Here is a 16,043-nt window from a genome sequence, read left to right on the forward strand (position 1 = left end):
GGTCTTCAGTGATTCCAAGACCGTTTGTTGGGACACTTGTTAGCGTTGATGAGCGACAACACGACCGTGGTGGCACACATCAACAAGCAAGGGGGTCTTGTCTCCCGAGCTCTTCACGAGTTGATGTTGCAGGTGCACCAATGGGCAGTCGCCCACTCTGTGGAGCTGTCGGCCAGGTACATTCCAGGCAAGAGGAATGTCCTGGCAGACATGCTCAGCCGTCAGGATCAGGTAGTGGGGTCTGAGTGGTCCCTCCATCAGAGCGTGGCGGACAGGCTCTTCGACCTGTGGGGGCATCCAGTAGTTGACCTGTTTGCCACCCGGTACAACAGAAAGCTTCCGACCTTCTTCTCTGTCGTACCGGACCCATGGGCAGCTGCAGAAGACGCCTTCCAACATTTGTGGGACAACCTCGAAGTGTTATGCCTTTCCCCTGTTCTGTCTCCTTCGCCCAGTTCTCAGTCGGGTTCTGGTGTCGACGAACCTTCGTATGATCCTGGTGGCCCCCAAGCGTCCGGAAGCCGCTTGGTATCCAGACCTGCTGACCATGCTCTCCGACGTTCCGAGAGAACATCTCCTCTGGCACAACCTGCTTCGTCAGCCCCACGTAGAACGGTACCACCACGCCGTGGCCTCCTTGTCTCCTCTTGCCTGGAGGTTATCCACCATCTCTTGCGAGCGAGAGGCTTTTCTCGCTGGGCAGCGACAGAGATTGCAGGATACCTCAGAAAGTCCTCCGCAGCGGTTTACCAGGGTAAGCGGGCCGTCTTCTGTTGTTGGTGTCGTAGACAGGGTTACTCTCCGGTTGGAGCCACTCTTCAGCAGGTAGCAGATTTCCTCGTCTTTCTTTGTCAGGAGAAACTCTTATCTGTTTCAGCAGTGAAAGGATAAAGGGCGGCCTTAGCCTTGGTCCTGAAGCTGAAAGGCATTGATATTTCACCATCCCTGGAAATATCCTTGCTGATGAAGAGCTTCGAACAGTCTTGCCTACCCAGGGAACGCAGGCCCCCCGAGTGGGACGTGTCCCTCGTTTTTTGGAGCCTAACTCGTGCCCCTTACGAGCCACTACGAGAGGCCACAGACAGGGATCTGACTCTCAAGACCATCTTCCTTCTAGCCCTGGCATCGGTGAAGAGGATTAGCGAATTACAGGGACTTTCCTTTTCAGTTAAACACTCGAGATGATGGGCTTCAGTAATGCTCGAATTTGTCCCGGAGCTTGTAGCGAAAACTCAAAACCCAGCGGTCCCTGACGCTCGGTTTGAGTCTTTCACGATCCCATCCCTGAGTGACTTTGTAGATAATGACCCTGACGAGTTACGACTGTCCTGTACGGGCGCGCTATCTGAAGCGAATCTGGGTTCATGAGGTTATCAGGTGTCCAAGAACACGATCTCTTTCTGGGTTCATGAGGTTATCACGAAGGCGTATGCAACAGCTGGCGAGGACGTCACCAGCCCTCTGCACCCCCGTGCTCACGAAATCAGGGGGATTGCGCCCTCCTTAGCATTCAAGAAGAACCTGTCAGTTCAGCAGGTACTGAAGGCGGGGTGTGGTCACGCCAGACCACATTCACCTCTTTTTGCCTAAGGGATGTTACCCATCGGTCCTTGGATACCTTCTCCTTGGGACCAGTGGTGGCTGCTCAACAAGTTGTGTAACTTACCCAGCTCCCGTATAGGACAGAGTTGTGTCTCGTCTGTTGTACGTGCATGATTAGGCGTGAAAGGAGAGTGACTGGCTCTCTCTTCCCCCCCGTCATCCTACCCTTTCCCTCGGGCAGAGAGTTAGGCTGTACAAGGTGAACCAGATGTCTGACGCAGGTGAGTTTCATTACTTGAGTGTCCTATCTTTGTTGCCTTTCAGGTACACATTAGATGTAATGTCCCCTCTTTCCCCTGGAAGGCAGGGAAGGGGTTGCGGGCTAATTACCAAACCCATTCCTTATGTTGGTCCTTAGTCCCCAACGTTTCCCAATCACCCCTGATGTGGCTGGGAAGGGTTCTCTCTGGTTTTCACTTCGCTGTGTGATCGTTTACATACTGTAACCTCGGCACAGCTAGGACGGTCTAGCAGACTGGTCCGTATCACCACAGTTCTCACAGTGGTGCTCACGGTCCAGTGGTCATGTCCTCCTGGCTCTTACCCCAGTTGAACATAAGGTGCGTTGAACTTCCAGTCATTCAGAGACCTCCACTCAGATTCCTCCCACTAAATCTTGAGTCCCCATATGTAAAGGACCAAGGGTTTGTATTTGTGTAGGAACAGATTGCATTTTTAAGAGTAAAATGCATTTTTCCTAACATACAAACCCGAGGTCCTTTACTCAGGTTACCCACCTCAGCCGCCCCACAATCTGCCCTAGACCAGAAAGTAAAATGAATGCGTGAATCTGGGCGGTTGGTACCGTGGGTTTCCCACTGTTACCAACCACATGCCCAGCTGGTAGTAATACCAACTCATACCTTGTAAGTCTTTAGCGGCCAGTTCAGTTATGCCGAAAGTATTCCCCATATGTAAAGGACCTCGGGTTTGTATGTTAGGAAAAATGCATTTTACTCTTAAAAATGTGATTTTAATCATGAAAATACAGTAATTAGAGAATATTTCTCAGTGAAAAATACCGAGAATGGGCAAATTTTCAAGTGAATAATGTGTATATATGTTCCACAGAGAAATCCGCAAATAGGTGAGTCCGCGAATCGTGAGACCGCGAACACAGGGGGTTTACTATACTCTCATGTGACACTGTCTTGAAAACAGAGCAGCAACTATGTCTCTCCTTTGAAGGATCAGGTTCACCCACTGATGTGCCAGGAAGGTCAGTGCCTTGCCTCCTGACACCAACAATAACACGCCTTTTCATCCTGAGATGGTCTAGTGGAAGATCATTTGTCAGCCCACAGACTGACACGGAGTGACAAACATGTACAGGCAGTTCCCATTTATTGGCAGGGGTTCCATTCTGACAGCGTGACGATAAGCGAAAATTGCCGACAACTGAAAATTGGCGATTTTTGGGGCTTATCAGCGCCTCTTTTAGGTATGTATCGCTGCCAATACGTGATTATTAGTACCGATAAGCAGAAATCAGCACATATCGGTGCTGAAAATCTCTGGTTTTCATCAATAGACAAGTGCTGAAAAACCGGATCGCTGATAACCAAGCCCGCCGATAACCAGGGACTGCCTGTAGCCTCCACATCCTTCAGTACATAGTAACTTCTCTGGTGTGAAAGCACCAGGGGAAGGAGCTTGCACAATCTGCTTGAGGCAAGGGAGCTCCTAGACCCACAGATCAAAGTGTTCGCCCCCTCCAAAACAACACGTGAAAGCTATGACCATGGCAACTGAACTGAGGGTTTTGCTTCAGGAGTGGATTCGAAGTTTATCTTCAAGACAGTTGATCAATAAGCCATGGTCACCTCACCCAGGGTTACTCCACTCGCGAAAGAGCAAGATACTGTTATATAGAACTGCTGCTAGAGCTTGGATTGAAGGGGCTTGGGAGGAGTGGGGACAGTCTTGTCCCATCAGATCCTCATGGGCATGAGTTGCTACTTCTTCAGCCAGTGAAAGAGGAGTCTCCCATGCACCTGGTTCTCACTATTGTCTGCTTGTGATCAAGCAGAGCGAGCAAGATTTGTAACCTCGTCCAAGTGCGAGCATGATCACTCATGGTGGGATGAGGTGAAAGCAGACCTCAAGTCTAAGCAACCCAGTGCTATGGCACTAGCTCTGCCAGCGATAGACTTATCACCTGGTGACTAAGCACCTCTGCTGGCCCCAAAGTGTGAGGATGGCATACTGAAGAGGTCCTCCTTCTTGCATAAGGCTTACGACTCCCCTTTTTCCTCTTCCGCCAGAGATGGGAGGAGGAAGAAAAGTCTGACAATAATGACAAGGATGATGAGGAGGGGGAGTATTGCCAGCAAGTCTTCCCTTTCTCCATGCTCATTACACTCCCCTTACACCCCCTAGGGCTGGTCAAGGCTGGAACCATAGACTTAACTGAGGACTTATCAACCAGAGGATCGCCCATGGGGAGAACCACTGCTACAGAAAGATCCTCTTCCTTAGCAGTGTTAGAGAAAGCTGAAACAGCAGTAGACACATCCTTCTATGAGTACCAGAGGTGTTAGTCTCACAATCAGATTTATCCCGGGGTGACACAGCAGCAGTGGAGCACATACATTAGAAGCTGCTATGTCCTTAGGAGAGAGGCCACAATCAGGTTTAAGCCTAGTGCTACTCCACCTTAAAGGAATAGCCCAAATATTAAAATCTTGCAAGGGAAAGCCCTAGAGCAGGCCCTACCCCTGAAAGCAGCACAAACAGCATGGAGTCCATCACTATGGTTGAATAAACTGGTCACAAGGGCAGCCACATTCCTTGTAACAGTGTATTTCATGTTTTTTACCCATCGTAGATAAAAAGCAGCTAAGACCAAAAAGAAAAGTGAAGGTGATGGGTGATGAATGAGGGATGCTTTTCCACTCAACCCCATCTCCACCTATTAACCACCTGGTTAATTACCTTGTTACCAAGCTCATGCTGAAGATACTCCTATATAAAAGGTGATGGTTTGTACTATTCTTGTAGGAACAAAGAGGAACTATACCTACACAAATACAAACCTTTGTTCCTTACATAGGGATTTAGCTTGTGAATGCAAGCTGGAACAGCTGTTTAAACTTTACTGACAAGGTAATTAACTATTGATAAGTAGGGGGAGCCCCACCCACCTGTTAGCCTGCACTCCACCTTGCTTCCAGCCACTGTTGTGTCAGTATGTCTAGTTGGTTCTCTGTCTGGCTTTTACCATTTACTTTAATAATAAAGACTATTGTTTGCTTGTGTGGTTGGTCTGTGATATAATGAGCCAAAGCCATCAAATCAGCCATCCAACTCCCTCTCAAGGAAACCTCAAATGTTCAGGTGCGCAGGGAAGAACAGGCCCCAAAATAAATTCCTTTTCTCAGTGGAGGTGGACCTCACACTCTTTGCACCTTGTGCAGGAAGCACATTTACAATATAGTCCATGCCATGTTCCAAGTACCATGTGTGGTCATCCAAACAGTGGTTGAAGTTCACCATGAAGAAGAAAAGAGAGAAGAAAGTCTCTCCAGTGTCACTGGAATACACTATTCTGCAGCTGTCATCCTTGCTAATTTTCTTACTCTGGCAAAACTTCCTTTCACTGTTACTAATCCTTAAGGAAGAGTCTCCTCGTCAAATCCCACAGCACATTCGGTGGAGAGCCATCGAAGGGGAGAGGATGTTACTTGGGCATTTCTCTTGAGGCCTCTTTTCACTTGGAGGGAGAGTTTCCTCTGGCATACACTCTATCTCAGGGTAAAAGGAAGAGCCTCCTTCTAACACAGCTTTCCTTGCCAGTACAACTGAGGACAAGTAACTCAGAGAATTGTGGGCTTCTCAGGGTCTCTCAGGGGAGCCGATGTCTCTTCTCTCTTGTACCGCTGATGACTGCTCCCACAGTGACCATCACGACTTTGATGGTCACAGTATCTACTGGTTTCAAATTGCTCCTACTATTTACACTGTCTCTCCACATGCGTCAACAGCAGTGTGCCCTTAGGAGTTGCCATCCTCAGTTCTGGGGTTTTGTTCTCGGCACTGACCTTGGCTGTTCTCGAGAGGATGAAGAAATCAAAGAAGAAGAGAAGGAAGTCATCATAATTTGTTATCAAGTGCATCACCTCAACTTCTACTTCCAAAGCTAGGAAGAGGAGGAAGAAGGCTGCTTTGTCTCCATGCAGGAAGTCTCGTTGGGCATTCAGCAAGTCCTTTGCTGTGGATAGGCTGATGGGACTCTCACTAGTGGTACTGCTGCACCAGTGGTGCAGCACAAGGGTGCAAACACTATTTGGGGTACTCTGTACCCCCAGTGTACCAGTACCGGTAGCAACCATGCCCAGGCCAGCCAGGGTTCTGGTCTACAGACCCTGAGCCCTCTGCCAGCACGGCTCAGCAAGAGCAGGTGCTCTTTCATCCATCTCTTGTTATGCAAAGAGAGTGGGCCAGGGGTCCTGGGAAGGTGCCTATAGAAGCTTTAGCTTCTCAGAAGACTAGGGCATGATCGGGGGAAGCCCCCACCCACATTTGCGTTAGTGGGACTACTCTCCCTGACCCATGCAAACATTATCACTGTGGGTTGATGGCCACCCACAGCCTCGCTCACCTGGCAAATTTTCATTTTTCACCAGACTGGGCAAGGGTGCCTGGGATCTCTCACCTGTCTCCTCCACCTCCTCGGGCATTGCTGAGAGCCGGACAGACTATTTTAGTTATCTATTATGATACTGTGTAGCTATAATTATAATTTTAGAAAATAAAATTTTTAAAATTATTAGGAAAAACATGTATAACTTGTAAGTGTCTTGGAAGCAAGATTGGAAATATTCACTCTCAACTTGCCGTGAAAGGTACAGAAAATTTTTTAGGACATTTTTTTTCGTACACCATGTGCATTTGCATATCTTCCTTTTTCCACTGATGTTTTTTTTTTTTCTTAAATTGGCCAACCTTAAAGTTTGCCCAGTCTAGAGGTGTGCTTAATTTATATTTTAGCCCAGCCTGTAAGGGTTAAGCAAGTGAAGGCAGACTTGTTACTTAAAGTACAAAAGTTTAGCAGCTGTAACGTCACATACGTTCAGTTTGTTAGAGTTGTGAGGTCCCTTCTGCTCCTACAAATCATGAAGATGACATCTCAGGTTGGGGAAACCTACCAGTCTGTTCAGAGAGTACCCAGACTCCTTCTAACAGTGGGTAAGCCCCCCTATGTAATGAATGAAGGTTTGCATTTGTGTAGGAACAAATAGCAAATTTTGAAAGTAATTTGTATTTTTCTTAACAAACACACCTTTAGTTCTTTACATAAATGGCCCACCTCAGCCACCACTCACTCTGGCACCTGGGCCAAAAGGCAAAGTGGATTGCAGACCAATGGGTGGGGTTTCCCCCTACCTGTTGGTAGTTAATTATCTTGTCAGTAAAGCTTAAATGGTTGTTCCAGCTTGCATTCACAAGCTAAATCTCTGTGTAAAAAGTTTGGGATTGTATGTTAGAAAAAATAGTACATTTTTTAAGTAATTTATATTTTTCTAACAAACAAATCTTAAGTTCTTTACATTGGATTTAGCTCGTGAACATGAGCTGGAACAGCCGTTTAAACTTTACTGACAAGGTAGTTAACCATCAAGAGGAGGAGGAGGAGGAGGATGAAAGCCCCACCCACCTGCCAGTCTGCACTCCACTTTGCTTTGCAGCCCAGGATCCAGAGTGAGAGGTGGCTGAGGTGGGTCATTAATGTAAAGAACTTTAGGTTTGAATATTAGGAAAAATATAAATTACTTTAAAAATTTACTATTTGTTCCTCCACAAATACAAACCTTTTTTTCTTTACATAGGAGGCTTAGCCATTAGTGGGAGGAATCTGGGTATTCCCTGAACCAAGTGATAGGCTCACTCAATCCAGGTGTCACCTTCCTGGTCTTGTAGAGCAGGGGATGGGACCCTGTACCTCTTAGTGTGCTTGAACATGCTACCAGACTTCTGGGCATTACCCTTAAGGGATGGGCTAAATATATATCAAGCACACCCCAGACCAGGCAGACTTTAAGGTTGGCCAATTTAAGAAAAAAAACACAGCAATGAAAAGAGGAAGATATGCAAATGCACATGGTGTGGGAAAAAAATTTAAAAATTTTTCCCTACCTTCCACAGGAAGTTGAAAGTGACTATTTACAACCCTGTGTGGGGCCTCTTTTACAAGACACTCGTAAAAATATGTTAATTTTACCAAGTTATGCATGTTTTTTCTAATAATTTATTTCACTTTTATAATTACAACTCACACAGTATCATAACAGATAAGAACTAAAATCAGTAGCAAATTCTGAGTATATTTGTTGCAAAATATTTACGAGATTTACTGAGATGGGGAGATGCAGTAACTTTTTGTGAGGTATACATGTTTTTTGTAATATTTCCTCGCACTTTTCTTTGCAAAATTACAATTACAGCTGACATACTATCATAAAAGATAAGAACTAAACCCAGCAGCAATCCCTGGGTATATATATGAGCAAATAAATAAAAAGATGTCTTGGAGCTGCAGTGAGGCAATACATCCCCCTTATGAAATCTCAAGACATACCGTTTGGTCTCTCCCATGCCTAGCTAAATAGCTGCCATAAGTCATTTATGGCCCATTGAAGTGCTATGAACATCTTTCCCACTGAATTCATTCAAACAGTATGGCACAAAATAATCAGGATTCCTGCCCATTAAGGGTTAAGTAATGGGTTTGTTCACCTTACTCAATAAAAGCTGATGGACCATTAAAGTGTCTGGGACAATAAAAACAGCTAATAAGATCAAAAGATTTGTTTTATTGTCTGCCCTCCCCTCCTTGTCTAGGGAGAAGGGAGACTTGCATCCCTTGAAAAGCATGCAATCTATGTCTGTCCAGCCCATACATGGCCACCTGTCCAACTCTCTGCCCTATGAGAAAGGAAGGAAAACAAAAGAAGGGAGAACCAGTCACTCAAACATCCCTCTAACCGAAAATCTTAGATAAATTGTGTGAATTGAGTGTTATGAACCTCACCCTGGGTTCTGCAGGTTCTTGAACTTACACCATCAAAATAGGACTGGAATGACCAGGACTGGCAATAAAGGAGGGACAAAACATATGAGAAAAGTTCCTTAAACCTAATTTATTATACATATATATACAGTGAGTACAGGTTCTGAGTCTCGAGTACAACATCACAATGATCATACTTAATGGTAATCAAAATGTAAATACCTTAAACATGATATTATATAAATGATAAACAGCAAATCAGTTTACAGATCAAATAAACAAACCCCTTAAATGTTAAATGCAATACAAATAAATATTACTTTAACTGCAGAACAAACCCACAGACATTTACAAACATATGAATGTCAAATTAAACAGCAGCAGTTATCAATAAATTAAACAGTAAACATGAAATAAGTCATTACCAGAGCCACATTTCTGCTCAAATACAGTAAACAACAACATCGTTATAATAAATATAATAAATCAAGGTTCAAATAATAATTATGGTGATCATTACACACCAAAGCAATGCCAACCGACAGAATCTCTCGAACTGTCGAAGTGGTCATTCACTACCAACAGGATAAAAATAATCAAACGAAATCAGTCGAATCAACAAATGACCAGCAACCAGCTGTCATGACAGGAATACATCCTCAACACAAGAATTCGCCGATAGCTGACTCGTCAAGACAGTCAGTGTATCGGCAAGACAGTGTATATAACCGTCTCAAAATCCTCGTTGCCTAAAGAAGTCCACCACACATCCAAACGTAGAGAACTATGGCACTGAATAATCCTGATGGGTTCCGGCACTTGGTCTTCAAGACCTAAATTTCATAATCAATCAATCAATCAATCCATCCTCTCGCTGAAATTAAAAGATTCGTCATACCTGTTAATCATCCAAATGACTTCTTGCTACTGCCTTCTGTGTTGTATGAGACCAAGGCTACTGTCTGTCTGCTACTCGAAAAAGACTTCCTTCTTGGTTGTGTATCGCTAAAGATGCGTCTAGAAGAGACCCAAAACCTGACTGACGTTGACACTCGGCCCGTGACCAATGTAACCTTCATCAACTCGACGAAAACACTGGAGCACGGGCAACAAGGAAACAACCTTGAAGGTCGTTTAAAAGAAATAACGTCCAATCCTGACAGGGTGAACTACAAAACTTGTAGAGCAGTGCCACAGGACTCACAGAAAACATGTCCAAGTACTTGTGAGCAATGTCCTATTAGTAGATGGAGGTGAAAATGGTCTAGCAAGACCACTTTCCTGCTCTTAACACATTGAACCAATAGGTTCTTCCAGAATGCCATTGTCTGGCAATGCACCTGGCTTCATGAGCTCTCGTCCAAACTGTACCCACTGTCCTCCTCACAAGATGAGGCATACCCCAGCTTGATAGTCTGAAGTAGCCAAAAAGAGATTGTGTTTTTGGACACCCCTTTCTTGGTCTTGCCAGTACTATTGAAGAAGTGTTGACACTCCAGGCTGAGATGTTGAGTTCTAGGGAGGGGATAAAAAATGACTTGAACCTGACATCAGGGACCGGTGGATTATGAATCTTTGCTACAAGCTCTGGGACAAATTTAAGCAAGACAGATCCTCATCCCCTCAAGTGCTCAACATCGAAGGAAAGGCCACTAAGCTTGCCTACTCTCTTTGTTGAGGTCAAGGGCAAGATGAAAGTCTTTAGAGTCAGATCCCCATCTGACAACTTTCTCAAAGCCTCATACAGGCGAAGATTAAGACTCCTGAGGAAGAGAGTCATGTCCTACTCTGATGTGTGGCTGGCACAGAAGATTGTGCCATGGGGGAATCTCTCAGGACCTCACAAAGCAGAGCCAGCAGGTCTACTGTAGATACCACTTGGCATGTAGCCATTTTGGTGTCACCAGAGTCATTCTGAGATTCAGGTGCTGATCACCTGACAAATCAGTTAAAGTGGTGGAAAGGCATAAACCACTAGGCTATCCTGTGAGTGCTGAAAGGAGTCCTCCATCACAGCCCATGGGTCTGGGACTATTGAGCAGAACAACTGAAGCTTCCTGTTGTGCCTAGTGGCAAACAGGTAGACATCTGGAACTCCCTAAATCTCAAACAGCCTTTCTGCAATACCAGGGTGTTGAGACCACTCTGTTCCTATGACCTATCTCTGGCAGCTGAGCTTGTCTGCCATTACGTTTCCAGAACCTGGAATGTACCTGGCAGAAAGCTGTACCGAGTCAGCCACCAAACCACTCCTCAAGCAATGCAGAGGGAGGAAAAATAATCCCTCTTGCTTGTTGACATATGACACTACCATGGAACTACAGAATTGCTAAGAAAGCTGCTTTCAGTTTCAGAATGATGATGTGGAGGTGCCAGTCATCCTGGTCCCACACACCTTACACAAACAACTCCAAGTGTGCATCCCATCCCTTGTTGGATGTGTCCGAAAACAGAAGCATCTCCATGGGATGAAAGCCAAATGGCACTCCTACTGTGAGGTTCCTGTCATCTAACTATCAGGCTAGGCCCTCTCTTACCTCATCTTTGAGAGATATCAGAAGAAAAGGAGGGTCTCTTGCAGGAGACCAGAACTTCAACCTCCACTGCTGAGAGCAGAGGTGAAGCCGCCTGTGAAGGACCAGCTTCTCCTCTGCCAAGAAAGTTGTTTCTGACGAGGTAGAAACTTCTGTTCTACCTCCCTGAGCTTGCTGATGGGCAGAGAGTCAGTAGGCATCTATCCATGACAGTGGCCAGAAGTGCAGAGTGACAGGTGGGCAGGGTTGCCCCTACCTGTCGATAGTTAACTACTGTGTCAGTAAGTTTAAGCTGCTGTTCCAGCTCAGGTCACATGCCAAATCTTATGCAACAAATACAAATTACTTTTAAAATATGCTATATATTGAAAAAGTGTGACATTAGAATATTACAGTTGATGGCAAGAGTGCACTGGCAAGATCATATCATAAATGAAATATTGGATCATGAATGTGATGTCCAGAAGACTTGAGATTTCAAAGATAGAGAGGGTTTGGACAAGTGATAAGAAGGGATGAGGAGCAGTTGGTCAGAAAGTCAGCTGATATTGAAGAAGCAAGACTGAAATGACCTGTAGCTAGGCCCAAGAACTGGTGCAGAAAAGGGACCTAGACCTGATGGGAGTTCAGGGAAAAAGAGCACAAGACAGAAGTGAGGGGAGCGAATTCATGTCACGTCTAACCGCACAGAGGATAAAGATGATATAAAAATGTTGATAATGATAATGTTGATGATTTTTCATTCCTTAATGCTATTTTTTTTTTGCAGGATGGTCGGATGAGAATCCATCATGCCTTCATGGAAGAAGAACCAGAGACGAAGATTAAATTGAGTAGACTTGACGAAGATACCTAATTTATTTACAGATAAAGATACTCTTGGCATGTATTATATAGAAAAAGTACAAGAAACTTTCAACATTATGGATAAGAAATAAGTCCACATACTGGAATTTGAATGTGATAAAATAATGTTTTGATGATTCAGTATCTTACATTTATATACTGTATAAGTAATTCATACAGAAATTTAAATTTTTTCTAACATTTCATGTTTCAGTTACACATTCATTTGTGAAGATTTTTACCCCATTTTCGTTTAATTTTGAAATTTACATCCCTTACAATGAAAGAAACCAGGGTTCAAAATTGAAGCACAATTTGAAAAATTATAGCATAACTTGCAAACAGTCTCCTTTTCATGTTTACAGTACTGTAATATTAGCTGGCCAGCCCCATGAGAGGTTCCTATCTTGGTGGCCTGCTTAAACTGTCTTAATACCTAACAGTATTATCAGTTCTAAATACTGGAGATGCAATGAGGGATCTCAAAACTGTTTGTGAATTATGCTCTAATTTTCAACTTTGTGGTTTTTTGTATTAATTTCAGTTCATTATTAAATGTGTGACCTCTTGGTTTTTTCATTATTTGTTACAAGAGTAAAACATGTTTGCATTCATTTAAGGTGTATGAGTATTTAAATGTACCAGACTGTCTGTAAAGTAATTTATAATTAGTGGTTATTTTTTTTAAAGATCTTATCAGCTTCTTTTTCACAATGTGCTTATATACAATGGGGCACTGCATAAGGGGGGGATTGCAAGGTTAAGAATAAACATTAAAACTGATCTAATGCCAATATCATTCAACCCCTTTTTATGCCAGTCAAAGAACCTTCAATGTCACATTATCATTTTCATCATACATGTTTCAATAGAGGTGCAAAGGAGTTGCACCTGCTTTTTTTTCTAGAATTGCTGACCAAAACTAGGCCAAAAATGACATTTTTATAATAAAATAAAGTTTTATATACTTACCAAATAATTACATAGCTATTAGTTTCTACTTTGCGCAGCAGCTCAAAATTCAAAATTTGTGGTTGCGCCCTTTTGTTTTGGGTGTAGGTAGACTGCCAAACCCATTTTCGGGGGAGAATAGATACAACACAGCTAAAGAGCTCAATTCGTTTATGCTCTATGTCCATGAGACGGAAGGAGGGAGGGCTCTGATCATGTACTTATTTGGTAAGTATATATAAAACTATTTTATTATAAAAATGTCATTTTTATATAAGTAACTTGCAAATAATTACATAGCTGAATCCCACATTGAAAGGAGGTGGGATGTATGGATATGTAATACCCAAAAACACTCAGAATTGGAGAAAAATTTGGAATAGAAGATTACCTAGCATTGTGAGATGCTTGTTGTAACCTTGGTGAGGGAGCTATGGCAGATAGGTACTGTACGGCCTCTGGTTGGAGCTCCTCTCGACCGGTAGAGCCAAGAGTCGCCTCTCATTAGTGGGTGCTTTGCAACGCAGGAGTCTATCGCAGGTTGCCAGAGCTTTCAATCCAAGTGTGTACGCCCTTGCCCTGGGCGCAGTACAACAAAATATGACCGGATAAAAATTTTAACCTACACCTTAAACAAATTAAAATTCAACTGGAACCATAAAAACCAAAGACTGGTGGCACTCACAACACACAGTGCCCACCAGACTTCCCAAGAAGTGCAACAATCCTTATTCAAGGAGTGGACAGAGAAAAACAAAAGGCATTCCTCCTATCCTTCATCCCCCAATACCATTTCGGTTGCGAAGAATGGGCCTAATGTACTGCATTTTTCATACACTGTTTTGATGAAGCAGGTAGAACATAGCGATAACTGACTTGCATCTCCAATATGTAGACTGCGAGATTGAAGAAAGAGACAGATTACATCTGAAGGCCAAAGACGTAGCCACTGCTCTTATTTCATGCACTTTGACCTTACATAAAGATAGGAAATTCCTGAACCCCGAAGTGTGATTCTGAAATCACAGTCCTTAAAAAGAATGTTAGGGCATTCTTGGATAATGGGCAGCTGGGGTCTTTAACTGAACACCAAAGATTTGAGGAGGACCCTCTAATACTCTTGGTTCTTCTCTCCAAGTATTCTCATAATGCTCTTAGTGGGCAGAGGACTCTCTCCTGATCCGCTGGGCCCAGGATCTGAGACAAACTCTTGACCGAAAAAGAACGTGGCCAGGGGTTAGCAGGGTCCTCATTCTTTGCCATGAATCCTAATGTCAACGAGCATACAGCACTACCTTGAGCAAAGCCTACCCTCTTATCAAGAGCATGTAGCTCACTAGCTCTCTTAGCTATAGCCAAGGCCATCAAGAATAGGGTCTTCCTTGTCAGATTTCTAAGAGAGGAGGATTCTAAAGATTAAAAAAGGTCTGAAAGCCATTTGAGGACAATGCCCTAAGTTCCAAGCAACTTTAGAATGTTTTTCTTGTTTACATGTATGACAAGATTATCAAATCACTAATATCCTGGTTAGAGGACTGGTCCACTCCTCCATGTTTGAAGACGGAATTCAACATCGCCTTGTAACCCTTGATGGTGGATGTAGCTAACCCCTTCGGGGATCTAAGGAATAACAAAAAATCTGCAATTTGGGCTACAGATATCTGAGAAGAGGAGATATTCTGCTCTTGGCACCAACTCCGAAAGACTGCCCACTTGGCTTGGTAGACTGCAGCAGAAGATCATCTCCCACACTTTGCAATAGCTTCTGCAGCCTTCCCTGAAAATTCTTTCTCTCTGACAAGCTCCCTAACAGTCTGAAGCCTGTCAGAGCAAGATGGAATCTGTGAAAATGTGGCTGTTTGAGTAGATTTCTCTTCTCAGGAAGTAGCCTTGGAAAATCCGTCAGCAGACCTAGAAGATCCGGAAACCATTTCTTGTGCAGCCACAAGAGAGCTACTAGGGTTGCTGAAGTTTTGTTGTGGGTGCTGAACTTCTTCAACACCTCCCTCACCATGCTGAAGGGAGGGAAGGCGTATACATCAAGATCCGACCAATCCTACAGCATGGCATCCGTCGCCCATGCCTGAGGATCCAGAGCAGGGGAACAATACAGAGGTAGACGATGCTTCTTTGATGTTGCAAACAGGTCTATCAATGGCTTTCCCCACAGCCTCCACAGGTCAGTGCACACCTGTGGACTTGAGTGTCCACTCTGTCAGTAGAACCTGTTTGCCACAAATCAATTTGTCCGCAAGGACGTTCATCTTGCCCTGGATGAAGTGGATCACAACGCAGGTCCTGTTGTTTTGTGCCCCACAAAAGGAAGTCCTTGGCTGCTTCATAGAGCAAAAATGAATGCTTCATAGAGCAAAAATGAATGAGTCCCTCCTTGGTTCTTGATGTAGGCCAGAGCGGTCATGCTGTCCGAATGGACAGCAACTGTCCTGTTGAAGGTTTCTGCTGCAAAGCACTGAAGGGCTAGATGTACTGCCTTCAACCCTTTTACACTGATGTGAAGGTTCCTTTTGGCTGGAGACCATGTTCCTGAAACCTCCATGCCTAAAAATACCAGCCTACATCAAACATACATTAAACTATTGCCTTATTACTGTATTAATCTTTGAAATGATATTATTAATATAATTTCCAAGCCATCTTAAACATTTTATCATTACAAATATATGTACGTACTGTATGGCTTACAGCTGTAGGTGAAAATAATCCAGTCCCCCCCTACGTATTCAGCCACGCACATTTTCTTTCATACAGTTACAAGCCATCCTGTTTTCTTATAAGAGGGGAACCATTGGTATTTATACATAATTCACAAAGAGAGAGACACAAAAAATAAAAAAAACATATGCACATTTAAAAAAATTTATTACTACGTACATATTAAGATTACTACATACAATATGGATACTCACCAGTGATGAATGTTGATTAAAGATGATGATGATGAATTAGCTGTGCAGTCCAATGAATGACGATGAAGATATGACTGCACAGCAAAGCAGAGGAGTTACAACTCATCTGAGGGCGCCTCTTCACCTTCAGGAGGCACTTCGGGAGGCACTTCTTCAGTTGATTTGGGAGGCACT

The 16,043-nt window shown here is 43.8% G+C and overlaps 1 protein-coding gene across 1 annotated transcript in view; it reads left to right on the forward strand.

The window, feature by feature from the left end:
- LOC136856046 (kanadaptin) overlaps window positions 1–12,774 on the forward strand; it is a 70,389-nt gene extending 57,615 nt beyond the window's left edge. Inside the window, exon 12 of the mRNA XM_067133609.1 lies at window positions 11,915–12,774. Within this exon, the coding sequence (XP_066989710.1) occupies window positions 11,915–12,001 (87 nt within the window). The 3' untranslated portion in view covers window positions 12,002–12,774. The remainder of the gene's footprint in view (window positions 1–11,914) is intronic.
- Window positions 12,775–16,043: the final 3,269 nt, after the last annotated feature.

This window comes from Macrobrachium rosenbergii, chromosome 34, assembly GCF_040412425.1.
Source record: "Macrobrachium rosenbergii isolate ZJJX-2024 chromosome 34, ASM4041242v1, whole genome shotgun sequence".
Taxonomy (NCBI): domain Eukaryota; kingdom Metazoa; phylum Arthropoda; class Malacostraca; order Decapoda; family Palaemonidae; genus Macrobrachium; species Macrobrachium rosenbergii.